This window comes from Nycticebus coucang, chromosome 3, assembly GCF_027406575.1.
Source record: "Nycticebus coucang isolate mNycCou1 chromosome 3, mNycCou1.pri, whole genome shotgun sequence".
NCBI lineage: Eukaryota > Metazoa > Chordata > Mammalia > Primates > Lorisidae > Nycticebus > Nycticebus coucang.
Window position 1 is genome coordinate 38,878,869 of NC_069782.1, and position 17,588 is coordinate 38,896,456.

General features: G+C 38.2%; 1 protein-coding gene across 3 annotated transcripts in view; it reads right to left on the reverse strand.

Moving 5' to 3' along the window:
* The window catches only part of TMTC2 (transmembrane O-mannosyltransferase targeting cadherins 2), a 474,733-nt gene that overhangs the window by 84,769 nt on the left and 372,376 nt on the right, over positions 1-17,588 (reverse strand). For all 3 annotated transcript variants that reach the window (XM_053585171.1, XM_053585173.1, XM_053585172.1), the window contains exon 9: positions 9,541-9,622. In XM_053585171.1, coding sequence (XP_053441146.1) covers positions 9,541-9,622 — 82 coding nt within the window. The remainder of the gene's footprint in view (positions 1-9,540; positions 9,623-17,588) is intronic.

Genomic DNA, 17,588 nt, shown 5'->3' on the forward strand with positions numbered 1-17,588 from the left:
ATCATGAAACAGTATGTTATCAGCATTCCAGAAGCAACTATCCCCAAAATTCAGATGATTGGAATAGAGAGAAAGCCAAGGTGGAAGTATTTGGGCTGATGATTCTGGTGACATCTAGTGGTAACAAGATGAGTGTATAAAGGAAAACTGAGGCAAGTCTTCCATAGGGTGTTTCTATGGGGATAATGGTGGGGGAAATGCATTCCTGGTAAGAGAGGGTTGGTGATAATGCAAGGGTCAAGCTTTAGACTAGCTGTCCACAAGGGATGCTGCTAAAGAGATGATGCTAAAGAGAGGCTGCTTGTTAAGAGAAGCTAATTATGCCTGGGAGGATTAAAAATATGCAGGGATCCCATTAAGTATCTTTCTTGGAGCCCCAAATGACCATGGTATCTCAGCTACACTCTCACTCTTTAAAACTAATCTCTCTCTCCTTCCCTTTTATTCATTTTGTTGGTCTGTGTTTCTGTGCTCTTGGCAGGCTGAGTTAGTAATGCTGTTTACATGAGACAGATCGAATGTGATAAATGTGCCATTCTTATGGGCCAAGAAAACAGGTGGGCCAGTGAACAAGGAAAATACCCCCAGGAGATCAATCTGGACTGCTTATTGTGAGTCTGGAAGACCCTGGATCTGTTCCTAAGTGAACATGAGACCTAGAATTTGTTCTGAATTGGACAGGTGGCAAGGAAGGTGTCTAGTGTAAAAGAAATTAGAGAAATAGCAGGCCGGGACCCAAGCTCAACTGGAAAGGAGGTCAGGCAGGCTAGCAGTGCTTTATTGAATTTATTTCTCCCCTGACTCTTTCCAAAAAGGTTATAAGATGCCAGAAACCATTGAGGGAGTTATGATGACTGTCTAATTGGAAATGGGAATTTGAGCAGGTCAAGGAGGAGAAGAGGGGGGAATGGAGAAGGGTTGAGAAGAGATAAGGAAGAGAGACGGAATGGGAGGACAAGGAAGGGATTGTAACATAATATCCACACAAACTTTAGCAATATATAGATGAGACAGAGCAAAGTATGCTTCAAAATGTAAAGTATATTCATACTCGGTTTCAAACAGCCTGCAGTATTTTATCACCTATAGATAAAGGGAAGAATGCAACTAGATGAAGGGTACAACCTAATCAAAGACCCAGAGGTGAGGAGCTTCACCTTGCTATAAGATATTGTGCATTCTTACACTAGGGAGCTATAGGGAAAGAGGTGCGGTAGACACAGGGGCTCAAGCTGAGGGACAGAAGTCACTAAACAAGGGATTTGCCTCTGACTCTAAACTGCAGTGGGATTGGGAATGGAGAAGGGAGGCTCAAAGGGCCCAGTGCTTACATCCTTTTCCTACGAAGAGCTCTAGGTCTGTTCACTCTGCTCACACACCTTCTCAGGTGGCTTTCTGAAGTAGTTAAGATGTGTCAACTGGGGCACAAAGTAGTTAATGGCAGGGCACATAGACTTTGAGAGTGTTTTAATTAAATGGAAGGTGGAAAAAGAAACTGCAAACAAGAATCTCAACAATGTGTACCCAATCGCTAGATCAAAATAGGCAAAGCTGGAAAAAGTGTTCCCGAGAGTATATGTGTGTGTGTTCATTCCCTATTAATCCTCACAAAACACAAAGACCACTGACACTGTGGAATTTCCCAAGATGAGACGTATTGAAATGTGGAGCTATGGAGAAAAGCCCCTATGACTAACCCAGTTAAGTGAGCATGTAGTTAGGATAATGAAAACAACCCATGACTCACTTAAAACAGCTGCTTGGACTATGAACACAATGTCCACTCCCTTCCTGGTAAGGTCACTTACAACCCTTAGTCTTCTAGCAAGCAATTTTGCCCTTTCTCTCAGGGCTTTTTGTCTGAATGTTTATGGGTAAAGGCTTGTCTCTTACTAAATCCTAGGGATTTTTTCCTCTGTCTCTTCCCCTAATTCCTAATTTCTGGCATATGTGTATATGTCATATTTAAAAATTGTTCTGTACAGTTTACCATCCCTTAGATATTACGGTTTTTACTATAAAATGTTTTATAGTACATGCTAGTTGTTTTATAAAATTGTAGATGTGGACAGAAAAGAGGCCATATTCAGTAGAATAATTTTAGGAGGTTTATTCTGAGCCAAATTTGAAGACCATGACCAGAAGCCACACCCATGAAGCCTTGAGCAATGGACTCATGGTGTGGGGTTACAGTTTTGCTATATACATTTTAGGGAGACAAAAATTACAGGTGAAGTCATAAATCAGTATGTAGGAAACATATTGGTTTGGCCTCCAAAAGTGGGATATCTGTAAGAGGTGGGCTTGCAGGTGATAGGTATGTTTAAAGATTCTTTAGCTGACAATTGAAGAAAGAGTTAGGCTCTGTTTAAAAGACCAACCCAGCCCCGGCCAAACTGCAACCAAAAAATAGCCGGGCGTTGTGGCGGGCACCTGTAGTCCCAGCTACTCAGGAGGCTGAGGCAAGAGAATCGCTTAAGCCCAGGAGTTGGAGGTTGCTGTGAGCTGTGTGAGGCCACGGCACTCTACCTAGGGCCATAAAGTGAGACTCTGTCTCTACAAAAAAAAAAAAAAAGACCAAGAGTCAGTAAAAAGAAATGCTTAAGAAAAGGGGTCTGTGAATTACTACACAGACTCAAGTGTTTTGTTATGTACATTGAGGACCTGCAGGTAGGTCTTGCATAGCCTTAGGCCTGTTAGTGACCTCCACAAAGGAGGTCTCTATGGAGAGGAGAGGAGAAGGCCTGATTAGGCCTGTCTGATCTCCTTTCCCAAGGCTAGCAACTCAGTTTTAGGGATTCTCTTGGCCAACAGGAGGTCCAATTAGACAGCAGCTTAGTGGGAGCCTTAAGATTTCATTTCAGTTCACACAGATGATTCCTCATTAGACACAAGGAATCACCTCCAGATTATAAAACTGAAGAACAGCGAGTCCAGTAGAAGTCAGACCACACTCAAGAAGATTCTCTGCAGCAGGGCTGGATGAGCCTCATTCCAAACTCTATGACCCACTGTCCAAATTCACTGTACTTTCTGCTCCCCCATCCAGAGCTTCACTTAGCTTGCATCAGCTCACTTTTACGGCTTCTTGAGTTCTACACAAAGATTCAGAAGAGTATGTTTATGTACTTAACCATCTTTTTTTTTTTTTTTTTTTAAAGCAAAGCATGACCTAGTTGCAAACAATTGAAAACAAAGTGTTTTCCCACAAAAAAAAAGGAAGCACTGATGGGAAAAGAGAAGCGTACAACTAATTAAAGGCTGGTCTGCCCTTTTTTATTCATTCTTTCATTGAGAAAAGTTGATTAACCACCTTCCCGTGTAAGAAACTGTGGTCAGGGCTGGAACCCTGGGAGCAAGGCCTCTCTGGTTATTGCCTTCATTCTTTGGTTTCTTCAACTTTATAAACAGACGTGACTTCATCGCGTTGTTAGAAGGAACAAGTGAAAGTGTGAATAAAGCCACACTGGTGAGGCCTGGCCTACGCTCCTCCTTTTCTTTTCACTGTCATCTTGTGAGCTCCTTTCCTTCTCTCACCCCTTCCGGGTTCTCGCTCTGCCTTCAATCCTTCAAGTCTTCTTCTTCCCCGGGGTCTTCCAGAACTTGAAGACGAGAGCTCCTGAGTTTCTCTACCATCAGTCCCCTGTCAGCCTACTGATTGCTGACCTGGATTGGCAATCCGGGTCTGTGTCACCACTGGGGACACACAAGGCTCCCACTTAGAGTGTATCTTTGAAAGCAGAAGGAAAACCATGAACATCTTGAGCTTAAGAGTCAAAAGATGTTTGAATTCTTCCTCTGACAACTTGCTAAGCGTGGGGTGTTCGGTGTGCCACCTAAACTCCTGCTGATACCTTAAGCTCTGTACCCACAAATGTTGTATTTCTGCACAGAATTGGATTGCTGAACTGTCAAAAATATACATAAAATCTCTCAACACTTTATCAGGAATGTAACTGTTAAGTGCTGAGCTTCAATAATAGCTTTAGTGTTAATGGACACATACATGTTCAGCATGATTCCAAGTACTTTCCTTTCTGTAAATTTTCATAACTCTGGGGTCAGGATGCACCACACTACTTCAATTGATTTAACCACTAACATCATGAAATATCTTGTGATCCTATGGTATACATGATAACAAAGTATTCATTCATTTTTTGTTGTTGTTGAAAGGCTGTAATAAAATTTTGTGGGGCAGAACTGAAATTACCTTAGAACATCATTTTATCATCTTAGCATGGTCTTTTCAGCTTTTTATATGTTGATATGAGAGATCAACATATGATATGATAGCACAGCATAGCATAAATGATACTGTTAATAGTTTAATTACTCTTAATTGGACACTGAAACCTGGGGTAATTTACCTTACTGTTTGGTTTCTTTACTTTCCTCATTTGTATAACGGATATAGTCAGGTAACCTCTCCTCATCTGGCTTTTATGGGAACAAATTAAGATGCTATCTGTGAATTTCTCAGACTAGGAAGTACTCAGTACTTGTCTACACTATTATATATTTGATGAACTCAAATACACAAAAATCTACTCAAATCTATTATTTGGTGATTTTATCATGCTGATATAGTATGAATAGAGATTTCATGCTAGTTGCTTTTCTCCAATTTTTATTCCTTTCTTGCTTAATTTTAAGTTTACACGTTGGGTTCTAGTAAATAATTTTGGATAATTATTTCACTAATAATTTTCCTACTATCTTTTTTATATGCTTCTTGAACAACAGCTTAAGGTGCTCACTGTTTCATATTTTATTAAAGTATATATCCTCCATAAAAGTAATGTGCTCATAATTTAAAATAAACAGAAAACATGTCTGCCAAACCAAAAATAATGCTGCAAGAGTCCACGATGCTAAAACACCCACTCTTTAACATTGTAGTATTTATTAACATATTTTGCTTTGCTTTTTTAATGACATAATTATCTCATAGAATTTAAACACAGTCTATATACAGGCTACTCAGGAAGCCTAGGCAAGAGAATCACCTAAGCCCAGGAGTTGGAAGTTGCTGTGAACTGTGACACTACGACACTCTAATGAGGGTGACAAAGTGAGACTATGTCTCAAAAAAAAAAAAAAGAAAGACTTATTTTCACTTGCATTTATTATAATCTGCTCCTTTTTAAACTTTCATGTGTCTGCCCTTAATATCTAATGAATTCCCATATGCCAGGATTTATAAATAGCAGGTACCTTATTAAAAAACATATATTGATTGAAGTTGTCCACTCAATTCCTACTAAATTTACTGCTATGCACCTACAGAAGAGATTTATAAAACATTCTATCTGGAAAGAAAAATTATTTTTCTAGTTATTTTTTTAAAGAGGGACTTCTGTCTTGACCTTCATTCTTTTGGCAGAAGCTTCCTACTGGAGGCAAAGGAGAGTCCATAAAGAACCCCTTGAATTACAGGCCCCCAGGAAATACAAGGCACCAAATCTTCAACTTTAGAGATTTATAAACTGAATTCCATGAAGACATTTACATGTCTCACATGGACATTGGAATACAATGGACAAGATGTAAATAAAATATTATTGATTCTCTACATATTCCTTAAAATTTTTGATTTAAACTGAAAAATTAAATATATATCATAAAGACAATATGAGATCGGAGTATTAGAAACATTTTGGGAGTTCATATAAATCTTTTCACTTTACATATTGAAATCTAAATCCCAGAAACAGTAGATACCGCAGGGCTCAACATTTAATTGACCTATTGAACCGTTTATATAAATCTCCCTAACTTCTTTCTTGTCAGTCAGTCTGCAATGCAATCCCTTTCCCCAGACATAAGCCCATTGAATTCAAAATATAAGAAATTGATAATCTTTAAATATTGCCTTATTGACACCATTATAGCCTACATTAATTCACTTAATTCCCTCTGCCTAGTCTCAACTGGATGGTATTTTCCAAATCACTTGTATCATTAATAAGCAAATCAAAATCACACAATCACCCAAGAGAGTTGATTTCCCATAAAGCGAAACTCACTCATTCTGGTATTTTCTTTGGCATTTGTAAAAGCATTTAGAAAAGATTCAAAATGCATGTATTTGACTTAAACATTTATTTTTAAGCTCAGGAAGTATTAGCATTTGTTCAATCTGTGGGTATAAACACTCTAAGAATATATATAACCTGTAAATTGGCAAGGAACTGATATGATAATCATAGTATAAATTTTCTTGAACAAGGAATAAAAATCGAAAAGGAACATCCTTTCAAGCAATTTTGTAATCCAGATTCAATTACAGAATGGAAGATATTCCTAACTTAGCTCAGTAGTCATTATCCATTACTGTGACTATGGCAGTCTGATAGATATTGATGAAACAAATGAAAAACAGACCTTCTTACATATATTTTCAGGATAAGTATTTAGAGTCCTATGACCACAACCAAATTCAAGTTACCCTCGTTTCTCACCTGAAACATTTACAACAGTTCTCTAAAGCATTTCCCTTGTTCTACCCTGACCACTCTCTAATCCTGTCTTCTCCAATCTATGCTGTTCAGAATAAAAAGCAAATTCCTCAGGCTTGGTCCACAAGTCCTAATGGGCTCTATCTCTGCTTCCTGTGTGATTTTATCTATTCCCATTTTTTCCCCCGGTTCAGTATGTTCTACTCACACTAGCTTCCTTCCTCTGCTGGAAACACAAGCTTTATTGACTTGAATTTTTGAAATATCTATTTCTTCTGTCTGGACCTATCTCTTCCAGCAGCTGAATTAAGTTTAGAGTTACCAATTGTCACATACTCAAACACGATTCATCTAATCACCTTGTCTTCCTAGCTCGTCACCTTCCAAAGGATGACATCATTCTATTTCCTATAGAGCACTACTCCATTGCTGAAATCAGAATAGTGCCTTGCACCTAAGTAGACACATCTTATAAAAACTAAAATTAACAATAACCATTTCCAAAGAATTTTAGGCTAGATCATGACTAATATGAGTCTGACATTCTAAAACTGTACACAGCAGGGCCTACTGATCAAAAAGAGCTATTTACTCTCTATTCGCCAATGTCGGGGAGAAGACAACTGGAATATATATTACAGAATAAGCAGCATTATGATAACAAAAGGATCTAAAAGTGACTCACCTGCAACTAACTTGAACAAGTCAATTTCGTATGTCTAGGCTTCAAGCTACTTCTTGTACAACACAGGATTATGTTATATAATTTTAAAAGAACTTTACAGTTCAAAAATTCAATCATTGGAAACAATATTCTTCCAAATGAAAATCATAATATTCTTTGAAATGTACATTCTTAAAAATAGCCTGGGCATAGTAAGCATGATATATGAAGCACTCAGGTAAGAGCTTGTTGTCTGTGTACAGATAACTCAGCCTTAGCTCCATTTTGAAACTTCATTTTGAGTTCTTTCCATTTCTGACACCAAAATAGAAATAAGTATGGAACGTTATAAAATTGCATAAAATCCCTAGCATTATAGGATGATCTATAGCAGTAGAACCTCTGTAAGCTGACCACCCAAGGGACTATATAACACACTGGTCAGCATACAGAGGTGGTCAACATACTGATAAACATGTGGTCTGTATATACACACAGACCCCTACACAGCAGGGCCTACTGATCTATAATAATTAGACCAACTCCAAGAGGTGGTCTATGTAGGAAGGCGGTCAACCATGGAGGGTCTACTGTATTTCACAAAATTATAATTACGCATTCCTAAAAAAGTTTTGCATTCCTCTCTTGGAAAATAACATGTCTAATAACGTATGTATGCCAAAAAACTTAAAACAATCCAAGTATACTAAGAAGAAACAGTTTTTATACATGTGTTTAAAGACATTTGTTATTGCTGCCTTCCAAATAACATAAAATAAAAAGTTTGTTAAACTTTCATTCAAATAAATCCAAAAATTTCTCAAGTTTTTCAAGTAGAAATAACCTCTACTACTGCTACCAGCAAAAACAATTTAGAAACATAATGTAATGTGAAAATAATGTTTTTTTTTTAAAAAAGAAGATGGACAAAGCCAGCATAATGAGATCTACTTTTTAAATTAATAAAAGTGGGTTTTTTCTGATTGAAATTCAAATGAAGCAGCAAAGATGATTAAAGAAAATGATTGTAGAAAACCTAGATATATAATAATCCCAATAATATTATGGGAAATAATCTTAGAAGATGGAGTATCAGTCTGAGACAAAGAATATGCAGGCAGAAAGACAGAAAAAAGAAAGCCTATTTTATAAAATGCTATTACGAGAGGTCCTTTAGCACTCAGGGAAAATAATTATGAATCAACTTCCATGCATGGTAGGGTACCAAAAATATTAGGCATGAGAAAATGTTCATTCGAAATACTTCCTATAGAAAAATCTATTAAAATAAAAATAAATCCTGCAGCAAACTTGAATTAGTTGACTATCTTTAAGACAGCAAGAAAGTGACATTGTGAAACAAAATGTGAAATGATTATGTAATAATTTTATGTGAAATTACATTCTGCATTAAAGCATCAGAACCTCAGATTTACAAACATATGCACACACCAATGTAAATTTATAAATGGACTTGGGGTTATATGTATCCCGGATTTTATTACTTCTAGTCTTCTACACTTGCAGCCTGTCACTGATTTACTTTTACTATCTGGAAACAGAGAAGGAATTAAATATTATAGAAGCAGATTAGCTTTATTTCCTGAAGATTTAATTTTTGTCCACTTTTAAGTTTACTACTTGATAATCACTAATACATCATAGTCAATAGTGATAAAAAAATATCTTTTTTCCCCAAGAGATCAAGAAAAGTAAATTGTTTTTGGCTCCTTAAAAGCAATTCCAACTGTAAATCTGGTAGGAATAAGCACATCTTACCCAACACCAAACCATCCATATACTTCGCCTCACTAAACAGATGACTCACTACTAATGACAGAGCAGAGGATGGCTGAGTTGTTATGGAAGCTCATTCTGGACTGATTAAGGCCAAGGCTAAATGGAATGAGGCAGCCATGCTTTATTCCTGTTATAGCTTATCTCTGGCCTCAATCTTAGACATTTATAGGCTGGTGTACAAAACCTATCTTCCAGAAAGCAAGATTTTGAGGCCAAAATTTAAATTTCTAAAACTTCAAACTCCCTCTCTCAGAAAGCAATACATTATCATTTAGAATGAAAAGGAAGCTAATGTCTTCATTATAAACTATGCATCAGGCCAGGAGTTAGATGCTTTCCTGACGAGATCTCATTTAAACTTCACACTGAACTCAAATGAAACTGTGAAATCGCCTTCTGTGTTGAAGTCCTATCAAAGTCACCAAAAGAAAATATATAACACTCAGCCTCCTTTAATGTAATTGTTTTGAATGAGAAGGTAAGAATCCATTATGAGGCTAAATCTACAACAAAGTTAATCTCCTCTGAAAATCTACCTATCAAAACCTAAATCTCATATCGACACTAATAGTACATAGACATGGAAAAACAAAAGAAAAACTATCAACCACTCACCATAATGCATGTAACAGTTTCCTTTGGTGGGGTCCAGCTCAATAGCCTTCAGGAAGAACTTTTCAGCCTCACTCTTACGACCCTTGGGGGGAAAAAAACAGAAAATGGATGATTCAGCTATGGATCACGAGGGATGCTTCATTTCCTGGGCCCAAATGAAGTTAGCTCATATAAGCCAATGTCCACTTGGTAATCATCATCAATGAGAAGAGCTTTGTTATCTAAACAGCGATGATCAAGGAGAATGTGTAGGAGAACTGAGATCTAAACCTGAGGAGACACCGAGTGTGAAGAACAGAAGATGGAAAGGAGCTTGTCAAAAAGATCAAAACAGGTGGCCAGGAAAATATGAGAAAAAGAGAGGGGGAAAAAAGGCTTCACAGAGACCAAGAGCCTAAGACAGCTGTAGGGAGACACTCTCATTTTATATTTTATTTTCTCCCTTTGGCTTCCTTCCTCTTCATTCCTTCTTTGCCCTTGTAAAGAACTATGGCGATTTTAACTTTTGAGATGGTTTGATCTAAATCACGCACTTTCTATAGGAGGACAAGAAGTCAACTTGGGAAATCTCAAGCAGCTACTGTGTATTGTTGCTAGCATTCAAGACTCAAATTCTCAAATCCAGGATTTAATCTAAAGTAAGGTCAGCTTCCTAACTGCAATTTAAATATTACCATCACACTCCCCACCAAAAGGAAAAAAAGGCAAAATATAGGGGGGAAGTTTGCATGCATGCAATAAATTGATTTTTGATGAAATACTATCATAATTCAAACAGATTCTAAATCTACATGTTCCTCACCCAGCTATTGTTTCTGAACCACAAATGTCTCTAGCATATTAGAAAGGGGTGGTGTAAGGTCAGTGCAGCCCTCGGAACAATTTCCTAGAGCAGTCCTATCTTCTCTGGCACGTGCTGAGTGTGGCAGAAGACACTGATATTAAGAGAAATGGCCTTATCTGCCCGTTCCTCCTAATTTATATGCTATCAGCACACATAAGCATCGGGTGATGTCTTTTCCTATTTCAGATATATTTTTATAACCACACTCATAAAGATCAGTTTCCCAAAGTTAGACATTATGTAATTAACCTAATGCTCCACATTGAATACAACTTTGATCATTTCTCCACACGGCTTCCCCATTGGTTCAGGTTCTCATTTAAAAAATTCGGGGCTGGTACCTCCTTCATTCCTCGTTATTCTAGGAGACAGGACTTAGTCCATAGCCTCCACCACCTACAGCTAGTGATGATGAAAGGATCAGAAAACTGACTTCATTATTTCTTTTGTCATTTTAACACCATTACTCCTTTTGGTAACTGCTCTTTAAACCATAAGCCTTGTCAAATACCCAATAATTAAAAATTTAAAATTCCCTGTAATTTTTTCCCCAAAACATTTTGACTTCGAAGGAAAAAGGAAGCCACAAGCTGAATGTTCCCTGTACATATACTTTCATAAAGTTCATACTTTCATAAAGTTCATAACTTTCATAAAGTTAGTAAAAATTAGCAATGATCTTAACAAGTTAGGGTTCCCTAGATGATTTGATAACTAATGAATCAGGCAGCCTAATGGATGATTTAGGAGTACAGATAATAGGCAGGTAGAACAGCGTTTGATAACTAATGAATCAGGCAGCCTAATGGATGATTTAGGAGCACAGATAGTAGGCAGGTAGAACAGCGTCCACACTTATTATTATTATTTTTGAGACAGAGTCTAACTCTGTTACCCTGGGTTGTGTGCCATGGATCATCATAGCTCACAACGACCTCAAACTCTTGGGCTCAGGCCTCTTCTTGCCTCAGCCTCCTGAGTAGCTGGAACTACAAGAGCCAGCCACAACACCCAGCTATTTTTAGAAATGGGTTCTCCCTCTTTTTCAGGCTGGTCTCGAGCTCCTGGGCTTGAGGAATCCTACTGCCTCCACCTCTCAGAGGTGCTACCCTGTTTCCCCGAAAATAAGACAGTGTCTTATTTTAAGGTGTGCTCCCAAAGATGCACTAGGTCTTATTTTCAGGGGACATCTTATCTTCCCTGGAAGTAGGCCTTATTTTCGGGGAAACAGGGTAGGATTACAGGAGCGTGCCACTGTGCCTTTTCCTATACTTATTTCACTACATTATTTCATCTCCAAGCTGCAATTTTATCTAGTACAAAAGAGGAGGACATGCAGAGAATGGGATTTTTAGGGCAGCAAAACTATTCTGTATGATACTATAGTAGTAGATACAATTCATTAACCACATGTCCAAATTCATAGACTGTATGACACTGAGTGAAGTGCAGTATAACCAGGGACTTTAATTGGATCATCAATTATAACAAATGCACATCACTAATATAAGTTGCTTGTAAGAGGGGAAACTGCATAGGGTAGTGGGAAGGTGAGGTGGCACATGGGAACTCTCTATTTCCTAGCTCATTTTTTTATAAACCTACTCTTAAAAAAATGAAATCCATTATTTTTTAAAAGAACAGTAAAGTCTATTTCATAGAATTACTGAATTATCTGCTATAATACATCTGATGTGATTGTTATAATACTTAGGTGTAAGTTTGTAATAAATGTTAATTATTACTTTACATATATACAGATAAATACACAAATATACACATAATATGCAACAGTATGCAATAAAATGAAGAATTCTAATGATGAAGAATATATCTTGTTATATACACAACCTCACAACACATGGCTGTTTCTTACATCTGAGGTCTCCAACCCTTGGGCCTAGGACCTGTACAGGAACTGGTCTGCACAGCAGGGGGTGAGTGGCCAAAGCTTCCTTTGCATTTACAGCCATTCCTATGGCTCACATCACTTTCTGAACTCTCCTTCCTGTCAGGTAAGCAGTGACATCCGATTCTCACACAAACACAAACCCTACTGCAAACTGTGCATCCAAAGGATCTAGGTTGCATTCCCTACAGGCACCTAACATCTAATGATCTGAGGTGGAGATTAACACACAAGATTCATCCTGAAACCACTCCCTTAATCCATGGAAAAACTGGCTTCCATGAAACCTGTCTCTGGTGCCAGAAAGGTTGGGGACCACTGCCTTAACAGCATCACTGGAAAATGATATACAAAGAATTTGCAGAAGATGATAAAATAAGATGCAAAATGAAAGCTCTCAGCAATAAGCAATCAATGCAAATGTTATATGCAAAGATAAAAGGGTCTGAGAAGTTCTTCTTAAGTTTTTAAGGACAGAGAAGCAGAAAGTAGCTTATTGATCAATGCTATAGTAAATGGGGTAGTAAAATTCCTCCATGTAGTCCACAGGCAAAGCAATAGTATGAAGCTTTAAAAATATGCAAGGAACTCAAAGGGCATTAGTCTCTGGTTGCTCAGTGGAATACATTATTAAAGGTAATGAGTCCCTCGATCTCCTAGGTACAAAATGAACACAGCAAAGGCCAGATTATTCTTTCTAGGGGGTGATACTACACCATCACACATAGACTGCTCTGAGCACTATTTAGGCAGTCAAGTGCCAAATGATAAGGAAGAAAAGACAATCTCCTCAAGAGCACAGTAAGTCCTCATTTAATGTTGTCAAGAGGTTCTTGGAAACTCCAACTTTAAGAGAATCAACATACAATGATACCATTCTTTTCCCTCAAAGTGATAACAAAGCTAATAAAATGCCATTATTTGTGAGCCTGCATTGTTTTGCTGTAAGGTTCAATGCTCAAAGACCTATCAACGAGGTAAAGTGTAGACTTGCTGCATATAAAGTTGAGAGTCAATGAGCCACCCACATTCCCGGGTCCTAGGACGGATTATGGCAATTGCGAGATGTTATTATGTTTGATCAAATGTTTCAACTGCTATTGCTTAAAGTGATGTCAGTCTAGAAAGTGAAGAGAAAGTCGTTTCTCAGCATATTTGGTGTCTTTTAGATTATCTCAGCATTTTCTACAAATAAGCATTAGAGAGAGACCACTAGTTTACAAACTCCTGTTTGCCTAGTTACGCATTTTGTACATTGTTTAGACACATAGTTCAGAGACCAAGAAAAAGCATAGTTCAGAGACCAAGAAAAAGGAATTGTACAGAACATTAAAGACATCTAAGATAATATTTAGATGGTCAAGGTCATTTAGAGTGACAAGGTCTCACTCTGTCATCCAAGTAGGAAGGCAGTAGTGTCATCACAGTTCACTGTAGCCTCTAACTCCTGGGCTCAAGTGATCCTCCTGCCTCAGTTTCCAGACTAGCTAGGATTACAGGCACGAAGCATCACACCCAGCTAATCAGCTAATTTATTTTTTGTAGATATGGGGTCTTGCTATGTTACCCAGGCTAGTCTCAAATTCCTGGCCTCAAGCAATCCTTCCACCTCAGCCTCCCAATGTACTGGGATTACATATGTGCACCACTAAGCCCAGACAATATATTTATTAAACTCATGAAAAAAACACTGCCTCCCTCAATAAGGGCTAGGCCTGATCAAGTCTACTTCTTATTGTCATTAATAAAGCATATAAATAAAACTAAGAAATATTCAGTGAAATTTATATATCCCATTCTATATTATGAGATCAATATTTAGCTAATCTGTCAAATTATATATATTTTGGTCTTTATTCTCAGTGCCTGGCACAAACTGCCTAAAATCCTTGTAATTTCTTGAGAAACAGAGGAACTAGGAGAACTTTCTTATCTAATATTTGGTCTTTGACCCCATTTCCTGACATAGAGCTCCTTATCCCTTGGAATTTTCTGGATGACAGGAGTATATTTTCTAATCAGGCAATTGTTGTGGGCTACAGATGAGGGCCGGTCACCAGAAAGACCAAGCTTTCAGCTGTTTCTCCCTACTCTTTGGGAAGGGGGAGGGCTGGAGATTGAGTTAATAATTGATTATGCCAATATGAGGAAGCCTCTGTAAGTATCATTGTATTTGTATGTGAAGCATCTTCAGGATAGAAAAGTGTTTTCTCCCCTAAGGAAAGAAACATTTTTACAAAATCTAGCAGTTCAACTTATTCTTACAAAACAAGATGACTTATATCATGTAATTCTAACACCCCCCTCCCCCCAAAAAGTCATCATATGTCATGAGCCAGAACTAATCATAATTAAGGCAAAGTGAAAGGACAGGGGCAGTAGTAACATACATGATGAAATACTTTGTTTTCATACAACCAAAGTTTCCTCACCAAACTTTTAGATACTTCGGAAATGACCATCACATTCATTTTTTTAGGGATATATATTCTTTAGAAAGCTTTTAAAATGTAATACCAAAGATTATAAATTATAGATATCCTGTGAGAATAAATAAGGAGTAACTATAAGCTGCTAAATTATTTACATTACAGAAGGCTACCTGGTACAAATGAATGGGCTCAACAATTAACCGATATTAGTGTTTGCCTTCCCTGCATTCTCATCCAAGTCCCTCCTTCCTTAAATGTCAGGTCTTTTAGACTCTCCCCCTAAACATCCCAAAGCAGAAGTTGCCTGGAAGATACCTAGAATATAGTGTCATAAGATCAATGCTCACTAAAAAATTACGTCGCCTGACACCAAAGACAGCTCAGGGACACAGACAGTGGTTTATGCTGTTCAGAGGCAACACCCAGAGTAGGTACAGAGACCTGACAAGGGCGCAGTGGCTCTGTGGCATGCCTACGGCCAGGCTGGACCCCTGAACCAAAACCCCCGTCCTGAGGAAAGCTGCCCTGAAACCCACCCCCAGTCCAGTGTAGAGTCGTCAGGCTTCATGGCGCAGTTAGCAGCTCAGACCAAGATGACTAGCAGAGCTCCTTTTCAAGTTTTGAGCACCATTATACCTCCCAGATTTAGGTGAACCCTTGGGAAAGGACAGGCTGAAATTAAATGGCTGACCAAGTGGGACGAAAGACCGCAACAGACCAAGTTTCAAAGAAAATAAAGAAGAAGTGGATCGTTATGCAGAGCTGCCTTTCTGGCTTGGAAGCCACACATGTTACATGAGCAAAGGGTAGAATCAATCTGCTAATACCAAAACATAACGGGCAAAATCTCTATAGAAACATGGTAAATTTACTTGGTGCTTGATTTACCTAAAATGTGAGTTAATACATTGAGATGTTATTATTCATTTATCAATAAATTTCCAAACAAAGATAATTCAGCTTTCCTGAGAGTTCAAAACAACCACTCGTATAACACAATGCTAAAATATATTGATAGCAAAACATAGTAAAATAATCCTGGGGACAATTTGACATGCATCAAAAGCTTTAAATCATAGATATACTTTGGCCAACTGATTCGATTTCTGGGCCTTTGTCTTGAAGAAATTCCTATATATATATATATATATATATATGAAGAAGTTGCTATTAATTTTCATTATAGTATTGTTCATAGAAATTTAAGTTTCACCAGCATGAACTTGATTAACCAAACTTCATCTCAATGAAGTATTAATACTATGTATTTATCTATTAAAATAATTTTGTAGAAAACTGTGCAAACCACAGAAGATTTTCATGACCCACTGCTAAATGAAATAAACAGGTTATAAGTTGTAGTTTACAGGAAGTCCCCAGGTTATAGACATCCACCTTATCTGGAACTCATACTTACAAACAGAGGCTATTACAGTTAAGTCCCTGAGATACAAACATCTGACTGACATACTTCTCCTACTTATGAAGAGAGGCTATTACACATAATAGGTAAAGGTACCTGTTCCAAGTTACATACGATTGAACTTAATAACCTACCTCATTTGTAACTGGGGAAACTGCCAGTATGATGTAATTTTATGTTCTCAGTCACATCCACTGTCTTATTGGCTCATTTTACTGTTGGGATTCCAAAGGGGAAGGGAAGGATTTGGTCCCTTGGTATTTGAAGAGGGAAGGGGAGAGAAGTGCACACCTAGAGCCGAGTGTTTTAGGAAAGTGCTGTGCCAGTGGTCAAACTAAATGCCTCAGGAACACAGTACAACTAAGCGCTGAGAAAGGAAAGAGGCTTCAGAGATAGATCTCACCCCATAAAATGGATTAAGTTCTTGCTATGTTTGGGGCCTTGGTAACTGAGACAAAGCTCCTCAGTGTTGCATTCCAGAGGGGTAGTTTACACCCAAGCAGATAACACTATCAGTCTTAAGCTTTGGTGAAAATCCAAGACAGGGCAATACACCCCTGCAGGTGGGACTGGGTTATGGTTGATAAAGTGATCAAGAAGGGCCTTCAATGGACAAGAAGGACATTTGAGAAGTATCCTAAGGGACTGAGCAGGCGTGGGAAGATCTGGCCTGTTTGGGGCATTAGGGTCTATCAGGGAAGACAGTCTGGCAGTAGCAGACAAATGTCACCAAAAAAAGAAAGGAAAGAAAGAAAGAAAACTACATATAGGAAAGGAGCACCTCAGCAGGGACCGGATCATGTAGCACCTAAGAAAATTCTACAAGGAGGCTGAAATTTGGTTTTCCTTTTTTGTAGTGAAAATCAGTTCCAATACTGGATGTTACATGTCACTTTGGCTGTGGTTTCCTCAGGTATCAACCTACAAAGGGTTGAGCAGCCACTGGGAGCTGTGCAAACCTGGGGCGCTCCCCACGTTTACGTGACATCCTCATGCAGGAGCCAGGCTGCTCTCTGCTCCTTTCCCCTCAATACACCTGCTGCTGCAGCAAGCACTGGTGAAATCACCTCTGTTAATTAATAGACATGACCTATAACAATTTATACTTAGAACAACACACTCCAGATTTTAGGTGGAAAACTGATGGTAGGGAGTTCAGAAGAGAAATCTGGGAGACCACTCAGGAGGTAGTTCATACCCACTGCTCAGACCAGGGAGATGGCAACAGAAGTGGTGAGAAGTGATCACATTTGAGGTTTCATCTGAGGATAAACAGCCAAAAGATCAGACCATAATAGAAAAATAAGAGTCAAAGATGATTCCACCAGTTTTTACTTGCTCTACAAGGGTGAATGCAGGTATAATTTATTCATCTGGGAAAGACTGTGCGGGAGCAATGTCAGGGGGAAGGTATACACATGCGTAGTGGAGTCATGGAGC